The following is a 17,567-nucleotide window of genomic DNA, read 5'->3' as shown; positions in this document are numbered from 1 at the left end:
ATGAATAGTCCAAACAAAGAAATACACATGTAGTCTGGTATTTAGACACGATTTTTAAATACCCTGAAGTATATATTGGTTTATTGTTAAGCTATTATTCTAAAAAAACTATATAAATATTATATCGTTTATAAATGTATAAAATCAACCCATATATGTATATAGTATGCTTTAAGCTATCTGCAAGATACTTATAATTGTTGCTATATTTATTGCCTTTTTCATAAAAAATCAATAATTCACAATGATAACAGGTATTAAATATTAATATCTCAATTATTAATTGCCACTAATAGACTTATAAAGTATAATTATGCAATTAAAAATGCAATAACTCAATTCTTTAAACTTTTACATTTCATTCCTTGTCTTTCATTCCTCCTGTCTTTTTAATTAATTAATTATTTCAGCTTCGGCTGAAATCTTTTGGTTCGTTGGCCCCAAAAGTGCCAAGCCACTCCACAGGATACCCTGGCAGGGAAGACGGGCAAGTTTGCTTGTTAGCCTGGCCATAAAGTGGTCGGGATTAATGGCAAAATGGCGTCAGTTTGTTTTCTGATTTTTTTGTTGGTTTTTTTTAGTTTATTTTGACTTTTTGCTTGTTGCGCTTGCTTTGGTTGCATACAAAGCAGTCCGAAAAAAGAGGAGCGGCTAGGGAAAAGACACTCGGGCACATCCTGTAGCCAAAAATAAAGGACAGCCTTGTGGGTTTGTGTGTATTGCGTATGCGACACGTGTGCAAATTGCGCCCCAAAGTGCCGTTTGTTACGTTTTACGTTACTTCCGGTCTGTCGCACGGTCGCTATAAATAAAAATGGCCATGCGGATTTTTTTTGTATGATATGACCATGTGATATTATGCATCCACCCATCATGCCTCAACCCATGGCACCTTTGTGGCGATGCAGCTGCAGCATTTGTGCAGCTTTTGTGCAAAAGCTCTTAGTGGGGAATCCAGAATTATTAATTTTGTCCATATGCAAGGCAAATTGAAGGTCATTTGGATGGGTTGCAAGTAAGTAAGAGAAGGGTTGTTGGGGGGAGGAGGCTGTTGGGCCAATCTGCACATTCGATTGCCAACTAAAGCAATCAGAGCCGAACCGAGAGCCCTTTGGAGACCCATTTGGAAGTAATCCCTGACCAGGCCAGCCATTCAGCCAACCAAGGCCACTGGAGGGTGGTGGGTGGCTGGTAATCAACAGAACGAAACGGAGTGGGTCGGGGCAGGGGTGGTGCTGGTGGTCAGGTACGCACTAAACATGAACATTTTTTTTGCAGGTGTCACGTTTTATTTTTAGCACAACTCGGACTAGTTGGGGCTGTGATCTTCCAGCCCATAAGCAGGCTATATGCGCCCGGGCAGGACTTTAATATTTAATGCCCACAATCAGACTAAATAATTCAGGGACATGTGTAGCAGGAAGAGGAGTACAATCAGGAGGCCCGGAGTTGGTGTTTGCTTTCGGTTTTTGTGTCTGGCGCAGGGCAATTAACTTGTTTAAGCCACAAGGTAAACATGACAAACACATTTGTCATCCAGAGTCAGAGCTAGAGTCGGTGTCGGCAGCGTCAATGTCAACGGATGGGCTGTTGGTTGGGTGGTTGGATGAGGTGTGTGGAGCTAACAAACGGCTCGGAGCATACAGGATACAGGATGTGTCTACATCAATGCAAAACAAACAACACGAAATTTACAGATCCATACCTAGAGCAGGTCTATCGAGCGAGGAATATCCTTCGACGGTGGCCGTTGTTTGGGCGCCAAACGTAGAATCTATATCTCACAGATGGAAATTAGTTTTCAATCAGTTTTCACTTTATTCGTTCACTTTCGGCACTGGGAGACACAAAACAGCGGCGGTTGTGGGGGGGAAAAACAAATTGGAAAACAAACGACGTCCAAAACAATGGGTTTTCATGCGATTCAAAATTATTTTTCTCGGTCTACAGCATAAGCGCGAACAAAATGCGTCCATCAAGCACGAAGGATAAACTCTTTCTGATTGAAAAAGGACACGAGTGGCAACCAACTCGGCAGCTGACCAGAATCGCAGAGAGAAAGCTCCCAAAAAGGAAGCTTTTCCACAGAGAGAAAGTTGGGGAGCATTTCATCTCAGCCTGTGTCAGAATTTTTGCAGTGAAATTCCAGTAAGAAACTGCACAAGGATAAGAGAGTGCCAAGAGAGCTCGAGAGATTGCCGGTGGAAGGAGACTGCTACCATTTCCACCCCAAACCACCCCCCAACGATGGAAAACTCCACAGCAGCAGCAGCAGCAGCATCCTGTCATGTCAATATAAACAACCATTTGGGATCTGTTTCTAGCGCTCAGCTTTAGAGTATGAGTGCGCTCTATATGCTAGATAAACAAAATATTAGGGGTGTATAATGAATGCTTGAGGGTTTTTTGGAAGTTGCCCGCTGCTCTACTTGGGGAAATGTTCTTCAGATTCAAATTCCGCACACCGACTATTAAATATTCTACATACGAAATCTTTAATTTGAACACAGAAATTCAACACAAAAAGTTTAAACAATATACCGAATAAATTCAAAAATAATTAAACTGAAAATAATTAAATAAATATTAATCTAGGATTTGATGTGCAGATCAATAATTTCATTGCCCTCCATATCCTGATTTATGGGTGTATCGTCAGGATCCAAGAGTTCGCCATCAAAACTGCAAAGGGAATATTTATAAACTCGATTTCAAATCCGGACGTTCAGTACCTACAACAGCGATATGAGTCGCGCCGAAAGGTTGAGCTCCTCGGCGCACTTGATGTACAATATTTTGAATGAATCTGTTTTTTTCATGACCATCACGATAGGATGCTTCCACTTATTCGACTGCACTTTAACTTGGAATTTTCTTGGTTTCTTAATTAGCTCTTGGTGATTATTCTTATTTATCGAGCCAGTCTCTATGCAGTTGTTGTTCGTTTTGTTGGCATGCCCAGCTGAGAATATATTAAATTTTACATCAAATATACAAATTTAGCTTGCTGAAACTCACTGAGTGTATGGAAGCTTTCAAGACCAATACTATGAGGTGTATCATTGGGTTCAATGATTTGGTAATACTTGTCTATCAACACTTCCTCGACAGCTACATTATTGCGCTTGGCCACCTCCTCAAACATGTGCTGGAACTTCTGATGCCGCCGCAATTTATAGATCTGTATCTCGCCCATCCTACAAAAAGTTAAGATTTTCCAGTTACTAACTTTCAATTTTTAAGATCTTATGTTGCATACCAAGAAACAGCTACTTCCTTTGTGGGATTGTCATCTTCAAATGGATTCGAATCGTCTTTGGGCACAGCGGCTGGTCCTTCATCATCCGAATCTAGATTAACCTGAAAGGAATAACAATATTCATTCAGTTATGTTGGGAAAGTAGGAAAGTATACTTACAAATCCCTCCACCCTAGGCACCACCGCTGACACTAGATCTACGCTGCCCACCACTTGGGAACGCGCTGCCATTTCAGCCAATTGCTCACGTCGGCTGTTATGAACCACGATCTGATAGTAAAAGATATAATTTTAGTGTATATTAAGTACATAAATAAAAATAAATTACCGGCCCAATAATATGTAATGCAGAGGCAGGTATCGGCTCTTCACATGCAGTCGTCGACTGTGGGGCTCTTTTACTGGCCCTAGGGGCTCTTTTTTTGGGCTTATCTGAAGCAGTTGAATTGGTAATGGGCTCCACTATGGCAGGCTGAGGATTTGTCTTGCCCAATGAGGAGCGTGTGCGTCTAGCTATTGGCCCAACGATATCTGGTATTTCCGGACTTTGCTCAATCCCAACTTTCTTCTTCCCCCGGGTTTTCCTGGGGGGATTTCCTGCCGCTTTTTCATTTTCCTGTGTGCTCTCCATTTCCAACAATAACTGTGACACTGGCGACAGGCTGCGTGGAGGAGTCTCATTCTGGACCGGCTCTGGTGGAAGAGTGAGCGGTTCCGGTTCCGGTAGCGGCTTTGTCTTTTTCTGTCGCCCAGCCTTTTTTCCTTTTGTTTTAATGGTGGAGTCGCCCAAGAAATCATAGTCGATCTCCGAAGCGATGGAATCATTAAATAAATTGGAGGATTCCTTTGGCAAAGCTTAAATGGAAGAGATTTATTAACAAAAACAGCGCTCCTTGGTTCCTATTAAGACTTACCTTTTGGTGGTGCCCGTCTGCGCGCTGCACTGAAAATATCGCAATCATCGTCGGACATTTCAAGAGTTTTTAAAAATGGAGCTAAATGTAAATTTAAATAATTAATCTAGCTTATGTCAGCTAAAAAATTTAAGCGCCATGTAAAAGGACGCAAAGCCTGAGAACATCTGTTTCAAAATGCTTCGGAAATGTTTGCTACCTGGGCACACTATTTCAGCTGTCAGCTGTTGACCTTCCAGTGTTGGCAAACGCCACGCAGTCAAAAGCAATTCATTTAGCTGCCATTGCTGGCAAGAAAAAATTGAAATTAGATGATAAACAAGCGTTGAAAGCAAAAAAAAGGAAATAAGCCTCGCGACTGGAGGCAACCTCTTGAACTTGTGTGTGTGTGTGCATGGGATGAAGCCCTGTTTTGTGTGAAAGTGCGTGTGTGTGTGTTTACCCGGGGACGTGCGAGTAATAAACTGGAAAAGTCAACGAGGCTGCTTGCGTGCCATTTTTTTCCTCACTTTCGGGTCAACTGGCCATCTAATTTGCAAGAAAGGTTTGGCATCTACGTACCCGCACGCACCAGCAATGTCCTCCTCCACCAACAGTCTTGTGGATGTTGTGCGCCATTACCAGCGCAGCATCGAAAAGCATGGCGAGGACGAAAAACGGGTGAGTGTAATTCACCCTCACCACGTCCACCCCTTCGTTACCCCTGCGTCCTGTCTGCCAAGTCCCCCAATTCAAATGAAACTTAAGCCATTCTGCGAAATTCCCCAAGGTCACCAGTGTGTATCCCATGCCGTTGCACCTGCCTGCAGTTAATCACATCTCCTAATCTCGGTCTACCTGTTTTCGTTTTACCATTCACACAGCTGTTGCACTGCGTTACCAAACTGTTCAATCTGCCGATCAAATTCGAGCACTTGCAGGAGACCGGCATTGGGAAAACCGTGAACTCCCTGCGGAAAATCAACGGTGAGGTTGGTGTTGCGGCCAAAACTCTAGTCACCAAATGGAAAGCCATGGTGGTGGCTGTGGAGGAACCAACTCCAGAACCAGCCACCGAAGAGGAATTAGCCAAGTCTAACGGACGTCGTCACAGCGACGAGGATCCAGAGCAGGAGAACAAGGGCAGCAACTCGTCTATTGGCGAAGATGCCAATGGCAGCACACATCGGAAGTCCAAGGAGGATAGCTCCAAGAGTTCCAAGCGCGAGAAGAGCAAGAGTCACTCCAAAAGCAAGTCTGGAGACGAGAACAAGCACAAGCACAAGAGTAGCCGGCATGAAAAGAAGGACAAGGACAAGAGCAAGGAAGCAAAGGAGTCGAAAGAGCCCAAGGAGACAAAAGAGCCAAAGACACACAGCGAAAAGAAATCAAACGGCGAGCACAAATCCAAGGATTCAAGCAAATCCAGCAGTAGCAACAGTGGTCACAAGAGCAGCAAATCTGAGGGCCACAAAGGCGAGCATAGCAAGTCCAAGCATGATAAGGTAAGTAGTCCCATCATAAGGTAGTAGTAATCCCATCACTTTGTTTTCGTTTAGGACAAGTCATCCAAAGAGTCATCCAAGCATAGCAAACATAAGTCATCATCTTCAAAGTCAGGCAAGCGTTCCCACAGTCCGACGCGCACCGAGGACGATACGCAAAAGGCCAAGATACCAAAAATCAAAGCCAAATCCGAGGAAGACTCTGCCGATGGCTTCGATTCCAGCATGGGGGCCAACTTTGACGACGTACTCGGCATGCTAAACGTGCCCATAAGCAGCAAGAAAAGCAGTCACAGCAGTAGCAAGACTAAGTTGGCCCCGAAAACGACGCCAGCGCCAGCCTCATCTTCTACCTCAAGCACCCCTCAAGCATCAGCAACCTTGGGAACCACCCCTACCATCTCAAAGCCAACTTCCACCAAAGTATTAACAGCAGTATTCTTTAAAAGCAACTAAAATTAAATTTGAATTCCATTTAGAAACCTGAGCTTCTGGCTCCCACAGCCAAACTAGAGCCCTTGGATCCTAGCATTGCCCTGGAATTGCCCACCATTTCCAACAACTACAAGCCCATGCCCCTGAATCAAACAGTAATGGATGTGGTATTCAACCAGGGTGGATCTCAGAGGCCACAGCCCTCGCGGTACTTCAATGAATCCGAAGCGCTGGCTCAGGGAATCTCTTCCAAAACGATGCGGTATTATTTCATCACTAATCACTCCACTAGTATATAACTATAAATAATGATTTATCCTTTAGTACCAAGATCTATTCAGGTGTCAGAACCGGACAAATTCTGCAGGTGCCCAGTCTTTTCAATCTGTGCATACGTGTTCTTCAAAAGAACATTGATGGTAAGATCTATTCGGGGACTGCAATATCAGAATTATACAAATATAAGTTAAAATATTACCAACAAAAGTTTTTTTTGATTTGTTAAAACGTAAGTTCCATAAGTATATCCATTAAAAAATGTATTCCATACTCTCCAAATTATGAGAATGGTTATTGTAGAAGTAACGTTATGCCTATTTATCCCAGGACTGGAGTTCACGGGTGGTGTGCCCTTTGATTTGCTCCGACCGGTTCTGGAACGCGCCACGCCCCAGCAACTGCTCAATTTCGAGGAGTACAATCCGTATTTGATGGACGACAGCGATGTCCTGTGGAAACAGCACGTCCAGCGACACTGTCGCAGCCAGCAGCGCGAGGAGATGGAAACGTGGCGCGAAATGTTCCTGGTAGGGATATCCATATCCCACTGACACATAAACCCCCCAAACTAAGCAAAGGTCTATATAATCCTCTTGTAGCGCTGCCAGGAAGAGAAGGAGCGCAAGCTCAGCAGCCTGGCCGAAAGCATCAAGGCCTCTCAGAAGATTAGCGAGGCTCCGGTGCGAAAGACCCAGCTGGCTTTTGTAGACTCAATGGTCAAACCGCCGCGCAGTGTCCAGCGAAAGCAGGAGCAGTACGGCACAAGGGGCAAGCTGATTGCCACTCCGGCCGCCCGAGTGGCCTCGCTCTCCAGTGTCACTCCCAATGCCGCCAAGGTGGGAGATGCTCGGCTGAGGGTCCTGGCCGCTGCCCGAGACACAGCGCAAGTCGGTGAGTTAAAGGGAGGATGCAGTTCATCCGAAAAACTAGACCAAATTAGGAAAACTCTTTTTTAACTAACTCATTCCTAACCCCTACCTTTCTTTAACAGCTGCCGCCCCAATGCGATCCAAAAAGGCACCTTTGATGGCCAAGACCCTGCAGTTTATGCGAGGAAGACACAAACGATAGGAATGCCCCTCTATGGTGACAATGTTGAGATGCTCATTTACTCGTTATAGCTACAATCTTATACTCAATTTATTCATCGCCAACAACAGGAGCACCCACTCCCATTGCGTACTACAATTTATTTATTATTTATTGTGTCTCCTATACAGAATCATTATGAAACCTATAGTATAGTTAGTTTTAAGTGGAAAGTAAGTACGTTATTGTTTGATCGGAAAACTCATCATAGCTCAGACAATATCGTTTAGGAACACTTTCAATAATTCAGGTTTAAAGTTGCATCCTGTTTGTATACCGTATTCGAGTAGATTCAAGTAGCATGTATGCGGATCAGGCTCCATCTATCTTATTATATTAATTTAGTCTAAGTATCATGTTTGTCATTGTCCCAGAGGGCTGTGTGACTGTCCAAAATTTGTTTAAATTGTATATAACTCTGTGACGAATATAAGCCCAAAAATCGAAATATTGAAATTGTAAAATTATTCGAGTGCAGTTGCATCTTTGCAGTCTTTAAACGCATCGCCACATTTTTTAATAGAGATTATTGAAACCTTTTTAGATTAAAATTTTCGCATATTTTAGGTTTACAAGGGACATTAAATTTCTTTAGGCAACAAAAACGGCTCTTGTTGAATTATTTTAGTTTTACTTTATGTATGTACTTCATGTTTTGTTGTAATTTTTTGATTGATTATTTGTGAATTTTAGTTTATTGAACATTTAGGATCATGTTTTTATATCTCTTTTTTATCAGATTTTAATTTAGAAATTTACAAATTATTTTTGACGATGCGCTAGTAGACTATATACTGAAATCAAATAATTTTATTCCACTATTAAGCTATCGGAAACAAAGAAGCTCGTGTCTTGGAAAGCAGATCTTGTTGTTGGAAACATCACGGATTGTTATAGAAATGATGGAATCAATTATTTATATATATAGCGGAAGAGAAAAGATAAGCAAAGACAAGTTGTTTCACACGATTGTAACAGTAATATTTTACAGACTTATTACAAATAAATTATTTTCAAACATAAACCATCTTCATGCAGTCTGCTTCTTCGGTAGCAGTTTCGGGTTTTCAGTTTAATTCCAAAACGATTCAGGTGCCGATGCAGTAGAGCGTCTTGCTGCGCCCGTAGAACACATTCACCAGACGCTGGCAGGAACTATTGAGAGTTAGCACACGATTCGTTGTAGTTGATGATGACGAGGAGGAGCTCCCAGCGCTGTTGCTTTCCCTTAATGTAGGAGTGAATATTACAAAATCTAAAATGGATGTGACGTACTTACCCCATTGGAGAGAGCTTCTTAATGTCCCACAACCGCAGACTGCCATCACTGCAGGCCGTGGCCAGGTGCTGGTTGTGCGCACTCCACGTGAGGGAACTAACGCTGGCTGTGTGGTCTTTGAGCTCAGCCAGCTGCGCTCCCGCGGCCAGGTCGAAGATGCGCACCTTTGTCTCCTCGCCAGCGGCGGCCAGCATTTTGCCATCCGGGCTGAAGGCCAGCTTAGTGACTGATTGCCGGCAATCCGCAAAAACGCGCATAAGTTTTCCGCTGGTGGCACACCACAGCCTCACTGAATGATCTGCCGATCCGGTGGCTATATAGTTGCCATTAGGATGAAAGGAAACGCACTAAAAGTAGATCGTGTCAGTCATCATCACAAATTGGAGCTAGTTGTGACTCACCTCCACGTCCTGCGTGTGTCCTGCGTAGATTATGAGCGCATGTTCTCTCTCCAGCGACCATAGGCGGGCACTTAAATCCTTGGATCCAGTTACCACATACTGACCTGTGGGACTCTCATCCAGGCACCAGATCGGGTAGTTGTGACTTCTGTAGATGGCGGCGCACTGAAGGTTATGCGCCCGCCAGCACCGCATGGTAGCGTCTTTGGATACACTGTACATAAGGGGGTAGTGGGCCGAGAAGCGCACATCGGTGACACCTCTCGTGTGTCCACGGAGTTGCAGGCCTCCATATTCGTTGCTTAAGGATTAGGAATAGATCGAAAGGATTAATATTTTAACAAAGGAAAGTTAACTTAAAATTAAACTTACTAGGAGTTGTCGTTATACTTGCAATGTCTCGCTCTGTTTCGTTCCTTTCGCTCCTCCTCAGAGCACTTTGTGTCCTGTTCCTCGTCGTCCTCCTCTTCCGTTTCCGTATCTGTGCAGTTATTCAATTCCCAGGGGCACTGCCTTTCGGGGTAGCGTCTGTAGAGACTCTTTCCCCGACAGCTTTGCTGATTCAGTTGCCACACCTGTACAGCGGAGTTATTAAAACCAGCCACCATGTGGCATTCGCCGGCGTCCAAATGCGCCGCGGACAGGCCCCGGGTACGTTCACATATTCTGAGAAATCGTGGAAGCTCCACTTGAGCTTTGAGTATGTGTGTGGTTGCAGATTTGAGGTTTTCCAGGCAGGCTTCTACATTAAGCTGGGATTTGCTAGTCGTAGGAGGTTCATCCGGGTTCACCTCTTGCTTGATTTCAGATTCCAGTTTTACGACCGACTCCTCAGCGGGTCGCTTTCGGTTGGACTTTTCACTACTGGACTTACTGGATTTGTGATCCTGCACCCGGGAGTGCACTATTAGCGGGGGAGCCACATGCACGACTTCCTCTTCGGCTTCTTCGCCATCCAGTTCGTCCGTTAGGCCCAGCAAGTGATCCTCGGTAAAGGTACGCTGCTCGTTCTCAACGATATGAACATGCAGCCAGGTGTATAGCAGGTTCATGATCAAGACATGGCCCCGCCGCTGGAGATACGAACAAATCCTATCTACCACCTGAGCCGAGGTATGCAGCTCGTACTTGGATGACCGGAAATGAGCCACCGTGTCATCGGCCTCGGCCGTTTCCAGCCTAGTGCAGCCACTCAGGATCTGTACCAGGCGCATAAAGTAGTCCAACTCTGTGTCGCCGGTGTCCTGAGCTTCCCGCGCAAATCGTATGTGTAGGGTATTCTCAGTGGCCGCTGTCGAGCAGCCATTGATTTTGGTGGGTGGGGTTGCGTCGTATAAATCCACAGGTGCCACTAGATGAGCATACTTGCGAAGCAGATCCACAGCTCCCCGTGGTTCACGAGCCTTCAGTAGGTCCAGATAAAAGTGACACAACATAGGTCCATAGAAACGCTTCATCTCCGAACGGAGTGACTCTGTTTGGGACTCAACAAACGCGGAAAAGCGTCCGAACTGCTGGTCCACCGTGTGCTGGTTGTTGGTAATGACCTGAACGTTGGAATACGTGAAGCTATTGCCTCCATGCAAATCCGAATCCAACATTTTGTCGACGGCAAACTGTTGTTTGTTTTGTAGCAGAAGAAAGTCGGAGCGGCGAAAACGTTCGTGGCTCTGTGTAAACATAATTTCGATATAGAAACAAGCCGGATAATTTATATATTTAATCACTTACCACGTAATTTTTCTGTTTTAACAGCAGGCCTACGGCGCAGCGTAACAAATCGTTTTTTGACGATGTCTTCGAGGTCTTGTTGCCTGCACTCGACTTACTGCTGGTGTTATTGCTGTAAACGGGCGACGCTGCTAGGGCGTGTGCATGGCTACTGCTGCTGCTGGCGCTGGGCAAGCTCATGGTTGCATCCGAATCCTTCTCCGTCTCCGTATCCTGATCCCGTCCAGCTATGCGTCCAATTTCAGTGCTGGGCAGCGCCGGCTGTTGAAAATTTCGCGCAGTGTGACCAGTCCGGCAGGGAATCACGACCAAATAGTGCTCGACCCGAACAGCTGATTGTCATTTGTTGTGTTCAGTGATGGCACCATCTGTTTTTTAAAGCTAACTTTAGAATAGCCGAATTTCTTATACTCTTTTTTATTTATTTAATATTGTTAAAAATCTTGGCGGTTGATATATTCACCCCTGACGTCTAAATTATATGGCTTAATGTATAAATGAGTATAGTTTATTTAACTCGATAATTGGTTACATCTTTAAGATTTATAACATAGCTTCCTATTCTCTGATATTTCAATAGTTATGATAATGAAGTTAACCCTTTTAAACTTTACCTCCAAAAATGGGGCATCACTGGGGAACTTCGCCCTTGATGTTGTTGATATCGTACCCGGACCGCGAACCGCAATTTCTTCTGTTGTCATTTCAGTTCGAGTTTCTGTCTGTTATAAAACGGTTCCTTTCACCAAGCACAAGTCATGGGCACCAATGCAAAGTTTATTAACGAATTCTGTGATATTATTGATTCCTATGGAGGGAGAGATAAGGTAATACAGCACTCCCCCACTCAGCAAGTACATTTCCATTAAATTCGCCGCACACCTGTTTTGTTTACGTTTTTTTCCAAACGAGTGTTTATCCAATTATGTTTGTTTTCCAAAATGCTTCGTGGCATTTTTGACATGCTCCATTGGGGGGCTCGTTTGGTATTTAAAAAGGCTGAAACCTAACCAACTGGTTTTCAGCATAGTTGTTGCACATTGGAGGTCTCGGCCGGAGCTTGAGGAAGTGTCTCAGTCGCGTGGACCTTGCCTTACTTCTTTCAGTGTTTTTGCAATGGCTTGGTTTTGCGTCTCTTATCAGTTTCCATTCGTCGGCGATTGACTCAAGATAATGTTAAATACTATAGCCGGCAAGCCGTTAACCCGCTGCCAGATAAAGCGGATAATACGCTACGAGCGAAAGGTACGTGTGCTCGTGCATCCCCCAGGAACACGCAATCCACCACTTACCAGTCCCATCTACTAACTAATTCATTGATGGCCAAGCAAACAAAATGCACTATTAATGGGAATAAACAAAGGGAGCCACCCAACACCTTCCCACTACTACCCTTCGGGTGCAGTGTATCAACAACCATTGAACGAGATGCTTGTGGCATTCGTAGTGTTCTTTTTATCGCTGATAGTATTTTATCTTTTTGTGACAAGCAAGCAATTTCACAAATTGCAGGGCTGAACTGGTGCCTCCGGATCCGGGTCAAGCCAAGGTAAACAACGAGATGTAATGCCAGCTCTCTCGATAAACTAAATATACAAAACACTTAAAAAAAATGTGCATCATGTGTGTGAAGAGGAATACTAACTAGCTAATAATATATCCCTGTATTTAACTAGGTGATGAAGGCACTTTGCTACAGCGCCAAACTGGTGGCTGGATACCATGCCAAGCGGAATCCAGATCTGGCCAAGCGATATGCCACCGCCAGCTCCAAAATTTCCGGAGCCCGGGCCACCCTGCGACTGATCGATGATATACCCATGATTCAGTATGCCTTGGAGTACGGATTGGGTGAAAACGAACCGGATCGCGTCATGGCTGTGTTGGGTGTGACGGCAAATATTGTGGATCTACTGTATTATCCCATTGAGAAGGTCTGCTGGCTGGCCGAGCACAAAATAGTAGATGTTAAGAATGCAGAGAGCTGGGACAACGTCAACTCGATATTCTGGGTGTTGTCAGTGTATCTGAATCTCATGAGGTAAATGCAAATACTATCTAACCATTCAGGTTTTTAATTAGAATCTATTTTTGACTTTCAGAACCATGAGGAACTTTTCCCTAAATCAAGATAAACTAAATCGTACCAGTAACATAAGCGAGTGAGTCCTTGATATACTAGTCATTTGAGTACTGGATTAACATCTCCTTTAAATTACAGCCTCGAAGCCAAAACCTTGGCCAAACATCGCCTGGAGATGATCTCAATTGTTCGCATCTCTCTCGACTTTGTACACGCTGTCAGTACTCTCCCAAAAGGCTACCTCTGGGGCGGAAAACTCTCCACCTTTCAAGTGGGAGCCATTGGAACACTATCCGCCGGATTGGGCATCTACCAGATCTTTGCCAAGAGAAGACTGAACAAGTAGCAGAAATAGTCGCCGTGTTGTCATTGTATCACTCGTCCTATTTGTTGATCGCAATATTAAGCTAGTCGGTAATTGTTTTTTGTATGAAGAAGAATTTTGGATGGAAATCACAGGTGTTTTTAGCACGTAAGATAAGAAAATGTCACTAAATACACATGGAAAAAATGAAAAGACTGGTGTAACTTTTTGGTCTGTGTGTCCTTTATTATCTGTTAGTTTTATTTTGTTCAGTTTAGGTTCCGATACATAAGTATATGCTTTCTGGTTGCTCATCGTAGCTAGCAAAGTGTTTAACTTAGTGTACAGGCTCCCGCTCCTATTTATTAATGTATATATTGTCGGCCTCTGGCGAGGGTTCATTACCAGAAATATTATTTAATGTTTTTTGTTGGTTTTTCTCTCATACGATTTGTCGGTTTTTAGCAGTCATTGTATACAATGTGGTTTCTTAGGATTATTTTTGCTTTAAAATATTCATATGTCTGATATTATACTTGTGTTATGAAGGGTTCTCCTCTTTTGAATAATTGGATTCCTAGATTATCGATCGGGACCTGACTTGTCTGGTTACTGGTTAAAAATAACATTTGTTAGTAAATATATTTTGTCATTGTACATTATTTTATTCACCCCGCAAGCGCAAAAATATTAACAGATACTAGTTTTATATCTTTTCGGTTAAGTTTTGCTTCTTTCGGTAAGCTCTTTAGATGTTCGAAATACGAATGATGTATAGCGCCTATATGTTTGCTGTTTATGTACGGGGCTCTTTAAAATTCTCGTTATTTTGATATAGATATTTTTGGTTTTGGGATTTATTAATTTTCAATAATATACCTAGCTACAGGAGTTAATGCTTTTATTATCGTGGTTTATGGTAATAGTATGTTTTATGTTGTATACTCATTCTCAGCCACTCCATTACGCATTCGATTAATGTCGCTCATTTACAAAAAAAAAGCTTCAAAAAGTTCCCAAAAAATTGTTCATGCATTCAAAATATGTTCAACTTTGTTCCATTTGCTTTATAATTAATTGTGTGTGAATGTTTAACTGTGAGTCTCCATTTTACTTGTTTTATAACCATAATGCAATTTGAACTCTTGCTCATAACAATTTATATTTATTATATTTTTTAAATAGGTATATATATATATATATATCTTTATTTTATTGGTTTATATTGCGTGTCTAGTGTGTCATAAGGTTTTAGTAGTCATCTATATGATATCTAGTAGACTTCATCCATGAGATCATAGTTTTTAAGACTCCCATGGCATGAAGTCCTATCATTATTAGATGTCACTAAAAAATAGACACACCATACTAGGTAAGTACGTACGAATGTATTTCTTGCTTTTATTATGTGTATATATATTTTATACTTATCGGAAGCTATTTAAAATGGCACTGCAGTAATTTTTGTTTATATTCCTATATAAGGTGGGAAAATCAATTAGTTGGGGCACCCGAAACTTTCATTTTGACCGGTTTTTTAGGGTGCCCCCTACTAAATATTCTTCTAAACATTCCTCCTTTCTATATCTCTGCTATAACAGTATACGAATCGGGGGGCCTAAACTCAATCGGATAATTCATATAGTCCGCATTTAGTTGCCCCGCAAGTAATTATTAAAATATATGTATGTATGTATGTATATAGTATATGTATGTTGGTATTTGATTATTGCGTTAAAAGCTTAGTATTCCGTTCTGAATTAATTAATTTAATTAATTATATAGATATATTCCGTGGTGTATATATATATAGGTTGTATAATAGTCTTTTTAAAAACCGTTCTTATTGCATTCTTATCCTTATAGCTAACGCTTACGTTTAACTTTAACACATTTGCCGAGCAAATATTGTTGGTTTAAAATTCAATTTGCAAAGTTTTTTGCTTAATGTTCCCCCAAAATGTGTCTCACATGTTCGCTTGTGTCTTTGAATACAGTTGACAGTTCAATCAGGATAATAATCAGGATTATTAATGTTAGGATAGTGTTTAGAGTACAGTATTAGAGTTAGTTAATGCGTGGTAAAGATACTTGGCATAAGTAAAGATATTCCTTCTATCTGGGATTTTCACCTTAGCAGCTGAGTTTAAAAATAATTTATTCTGTATAGTGTGTATAGAATGGCTTAAAAGTACAAATTTATAGATAAGCAGATGACTTGGTGTCGGTAAAATATGTATGTATATAATTTTTTTTAGTTTAGTATATGTATTTTTGGATTGTAAGTTATGTTTTCTCAGTTTTTTGCCTAATTACGCTTTGCATATATCCTTAATTTTCATGTTTTTATGTTGCTAAAATTTAATATTATCGGTTTTGCGTGGGAAGCGTTCGATTTTGGTTCCTTTACATTTCGTTTAAACTTTAATTTGTATTTTTTTCGTTTTTTTTTTGTTATCTCTGATACTTTTTATGAAGTATCCTCAAACTCGTCTCATTTCTTAGGTTATTTTTTGATAGAAAATAAAAAAGTCTCATTCTAAATAAGAGTTGAAAAGCCAGTGAGTGGAAAAAGTTTAAAACGGTTTAAGGTTTTTCTTTTAATTTAAAATTCACTTTCTGTTAGTTGGTTTAGCTTGTAAAAGCGTTTAAAAACTTTAAAGTAAAATTGAGTAACATACGATCGTTATTAAAGTCGCCAATTGCTTATATGCCGAAATAGCCTTAAAAAGTTCCATTTAAAAGTTTCCATTTTGACCGTCGATTAATAAAGATATTGGTAAATTTTATAGTTATTTAAAATTTGTTTTTTTTTTTTTTTGTTTGTAGAATATGTAGTGTATGCCAGTGTGTATATTTGTGTGCTAGTGTGTAGGTATATTAATGTATTCGAAAGTGATCATGATTTTCTGCGAGCTAAAAACACTTTGTATCCAATAGATCTCAAATGCTCGACTGCATTTCTCCAGACGTAAAAATCCACTTGAAAATTAAGTCTAAAAAATTAATTTAAAACTGATGTCTGTATCCTTCCAATGAGTAAAGTAATCTTGGGTATTTTTTTTGGAGCAATTATGTTTTTGTTTCCCTATCAAGGTAAGTCTTACGATTACTAATAATTCAGCTAAAGCACCATTTTATCTTGTGTGTATATGTACAAGTTTTTCTAGCTTAGGTTTTCTGTTTTAAAATATATATAATATATCATTACCTCGTGATATCAATTTACAATGTGTGATGTATCGGTTTTTTCGATTTTTCATTTTTAAATTGCATTAAAAGTAGTCAATAAGCTTTTTGATTTTTTTTTTGTTTGGCTTTAAAGCGATTAAGTGGGTTGCTTGGGATCTCCTATCTCTCCGCATCGAAGGCATTATGTTTGTGAGTGTATATAGCTAGGTAATCGTATATCGTTAATGGTTAGTAACAATGCATTCATAGGGTCTGGGATGTTATTGCTACTTATACACCGACCAGGGAAGGATCGAGGATCCTAGCTTCTGGCCAAAGGAAACTAAGCTTTGGTAGGCGCTACAACAGAAACCGTTACACTAAGAGGCATCCATGTTTATCCTAGACCCGCAAAATCCCTCCTCTTCCAGTAGTGCTCATTAAAAATTGCTTATCCTCGCAAATCTATTATTTAAAAACTAAACAAATTCAACTAGTCTGAAATACGTCATTTCGTATAATTACTGGTTTCTCTATTTGTTTTTCTTTCGAAGACTACCATAAAATCCCTGTAGGTTCATCATAATGCGTCATAATGTGTGTTTTAATGAGTGTGAGTGGGCGTGGTATGCGGCATAATGCTAAAAACAATTAATGTCTAGACTCTAGAGTAGTAACCTGCGTTAAAATGACACATTACACCCGATCGATCACCGGAGTTGACCAGCGCGATAGGTTTCGTTAAGTCTGAACTACTCGATTAAACTGCCTTTCTGTCTTTGGAGTGTTTCTTCAGATGTTTTGGTAAAGTAATTTGATTGTTTTTATGCTTAAATTCGTTTGAATTTAACGTTTGATATTTAGACTAAGGTTTCTTAACATTCGTTTCTTAAGAGTTAACAATCAGCAAGGGAAGCGCAAGGTTAGGGTGTTGGATTCGGTTAAGCTTGGATTAATTTTGATGGTTGCCAAATTATATGTAGGCGATGAATTCAAAAGCGATTTGATTTGCGGTATATATTTTATAGTTTTTCTTTAGTTTTGGAATAGGTGTTAGATTCGATTTAAGCTTTAGGTTATTACCATTTCATTCATGGTATTCGTGGTACAAAATGAATAGCTTTCAATTAAATTATAG

At 41.2% G+C, this 17,567-nt stretch overlaps 4 protein-coding genes across 8 annotated transcripts; 2 read left to right on the top strand and 2 right to left on the bottom strand.

Annotated features, from left to right (window-relative positions):
• Window positions 1-2,522: 2,522 nt before the first annotated feature.
• Window positions 2,523-4,364, bottom strand: Rad60 (DNA repair protein Rad60). Of its 2 annotated transcripts, none has more exons than XM_017247733.3 (7): window positions 4,174-4,363; window positions 3,588-4,114; window positions 3,419-3,529; window positions 3,260-3,360; window positions 3,019-3,197; window positions 2,737-2,962; window positions 2,523-2,682 (listed from the first exon to the last, which is right to left on the bottom strand). In XM_017247733.3, the coding sequence occupies exons 1-7, from the start codon at window positions 4,229-4,231 to the stop codon at window positions 2,592-2,594; spliced, it is 1,293 nt and encodes a 430-aa protein (XP_017103222.2). In that variant the 5' UTR covers window positions 4,232-4,363; the 3' UTR covers window positions 2,523-2,591. The 2 variants fall into 2 exon arrangements, with proteins under 2 accessions (XP_017103222.2, XP_070137348.1); XM_070281247.1 differs by having other exon boundaries at window positions 2,544-2,682; window positions 2,733-2,962; window positions 4,174-4,364.
• A 45-nt stretch (window positions 4,365-4,409) lies between these two features.
• On the top strand, window positions 4,410-8,484 carry EloA (elongin A). Of its 3 annotated transcripts, none has more exons than XR_011443148.1 (9): window positions 4,410-4,833; window positions 5,037-5,657; window positions 5,712-6,080; window positions 6,137-6,354; window positions 6,417-6,511; window positions 6,699-6,898; window positions 6,971-7,262; window positions 7,363-7,550; window positions 8,287-8,484. XR_011443148.1 is itself a non-coding variant. In XM_017247732.3 (8 exons), the coding sequence occupies exons 1-8, from the start codon at window positions 4,750-4,752 to the stop codon at window positions 7,440-7,442; spliced, it is 1,959 nt and encodes a 652-aa protein (XP_017103221.2). In that variant the 5' UTR covers window positions 4,410-4,749; the 3' UTR covers window positions 7,443-8,484. The 3 variants fall into 3 exon arrangements, 1 of the variants encoding a protein (XP_017103221.2); XR_011443147.1 differs by having other exon boundaries at window positions 7,363-7,633; XM_017247732.3 differs by having other exon boundaries at window positions 7,363-8,484.
• Window positions 8,417-11,186, bottom strand: wda (will decrease acetylation). Its single transcript, XM_017247731.3, has 5 exons — window positions 10,872-11,186; window positions 9,513-10,810; window positions 9,141-9,441; window positions 8,740-9,086; window positions 8,417-8,687 (listed from the first exon to the last, which is right to left on the bottom strand). The coding sequence occupies exons 1-5, from the start codon at window positions 11,049-11,051 to the stop codon at window positions 8,549-8,551; spliced, it is 2,265 nt and encodes a 754-aa protein (XP_017103220.2). The 5' UTR covers window positions 11,052-11,186; the 3' UTR covers window positions 8,417-8,548.
• A 343-nt stretch (window positions 11,187-11,529) lies between these two features.
• Pex11c (Peroxin 11c) lies at window positions 11,530-13,448 on the top strand. 2 transcript variants are annotated; one of them, XM_017247736.3, is made up of 4 exons: window positions 11,530-11,698; window positions 12,548-12,912; window positions 12,974-13,033; window positions 13,093-13,445. In XM_017247736.3, exons 1-4 carry the CDS (start codon window positions 11,630-11,632, stop codon window positions 13,298-13,300), a joined length of 702 nt encoding a protein of 233 aa, XP_017103225.2. In that variant the 5' UTR covers window positions 11,530-11,629; the 3' UTR covers window positions 13,301-13,445. The 2 variants fall into 2 exon arrangements, with proteins under 2 accessions (XP_017103225.2, XP_017103224.2); XM_017247735.3 differs by lacking the exon at window positions 11,530-11,698 and adding an exon at window positions 11,766-12,116 and having other exon boundaries at window positions 13,093-13,448.
• Window positions 13,449-17,567: the final 4,119 nt, after the last annotated feature.

This window comes from Drosophila bipectinata, chromosome 3R, assembly GCF_030179905.1.
Source record: "Drosophila bipectinata strain 14024-0381.07 chromosome 3R, DbipHiC1v2, whole genome shotgun sequence".
In the NCBI taxonomy this organism is placed as follows: Eukaryota; Metazoa; Arthropoda; class Insecta; order Diptera; family Drosophilidae; genus Drosophila; species Drosophila bipectinata.
This window is presented reverse-complemented; position numbering and strand designations above follow the sequence as displayed.

Bases quoted from the DNA above. Each gene is read 5' to 3' on its own strand.
- Rad60 (XM_017247733.3), bottom strand. From the start codon at position 4,231: ATGTCCGACGATGATTGCGATATTTTCAGTGCAGCGCGCAGACGGGCA. The intron at 3,361-3,418 runs GTAAGTATACTT...TATTCCTTTCAG, and splicing joins TGCCTAGGGTGGAGGGATTT to GTTAATCTAGATTCGGATGA. The intron at 2,963-3,018 runs GTGAGTTTCAGC...ATATATTCTCAG, and splicing joins TGAAAGCTTCCATACACTCA to CTGGGCATGCCAACAAAACG.
- EloA (XM_017247732.3), top strand. From the start codon at position 4,750: ATGTCCTCCTCCACCAACAGTCTTGTGGATGTTGTGCGCCATTACCAG. The intron at 4,834-5,036 runs GTGAGTGTAATT...CCATTCACACAG, and splicing joins ATGGCGAGGACGAAAAACGG to CTGTTGCACTGCGTTACCAA. The intron at 6,512-6,698 runs GTAAGATCTATT...TATTTATCCCAG, and splicing joins TCTTCAAAAGAACATTGATG to GACTGGAGTTCACGGGTGGT.
- wda (XM_017247731.3), bottom strand. From the start codon at position 11,051: ATGAGCTTGCCCAGCGCCAGCAGCAGCAGTAGCCATGCACACGCCCTA. The intron at 10,811-10,871 runs GTAAGTGATTAA...ATGTTTACACAG, and splicing joins TAAAACAGAAAAATTACGTG to AGCCACGAACGTTTTCGCCG. The intron at 9,442-9,512 runs GTAAGTTTAATT...CTAATCCTTAAG, and splicing joins AAGTATAACGACAACTCCTA to CAACGAATATGGAGGCCTGC.
- Pex11c (XM_017247735.3), top strand. From the start codon at position 12,045: ATGTTAAATACTATAGCCGGCAAGCCGTTAACCCGCTGCCAGATAAAG. The intron at 12,913-12,973 runs GTAAATGCAAAT...TTTGACTTTCAG, and splicing joins GTGTATCTGAATCTCATGAG to AACCATGAGGAACTTTTCCC. The intron at 13,034-13,092 runs GTGAGTCCTTGA...TTTAAATTACAG, and splicing joins CGTACCAGTAACATAAGCGA to CCTCGAAGCCAAAACCTTGG.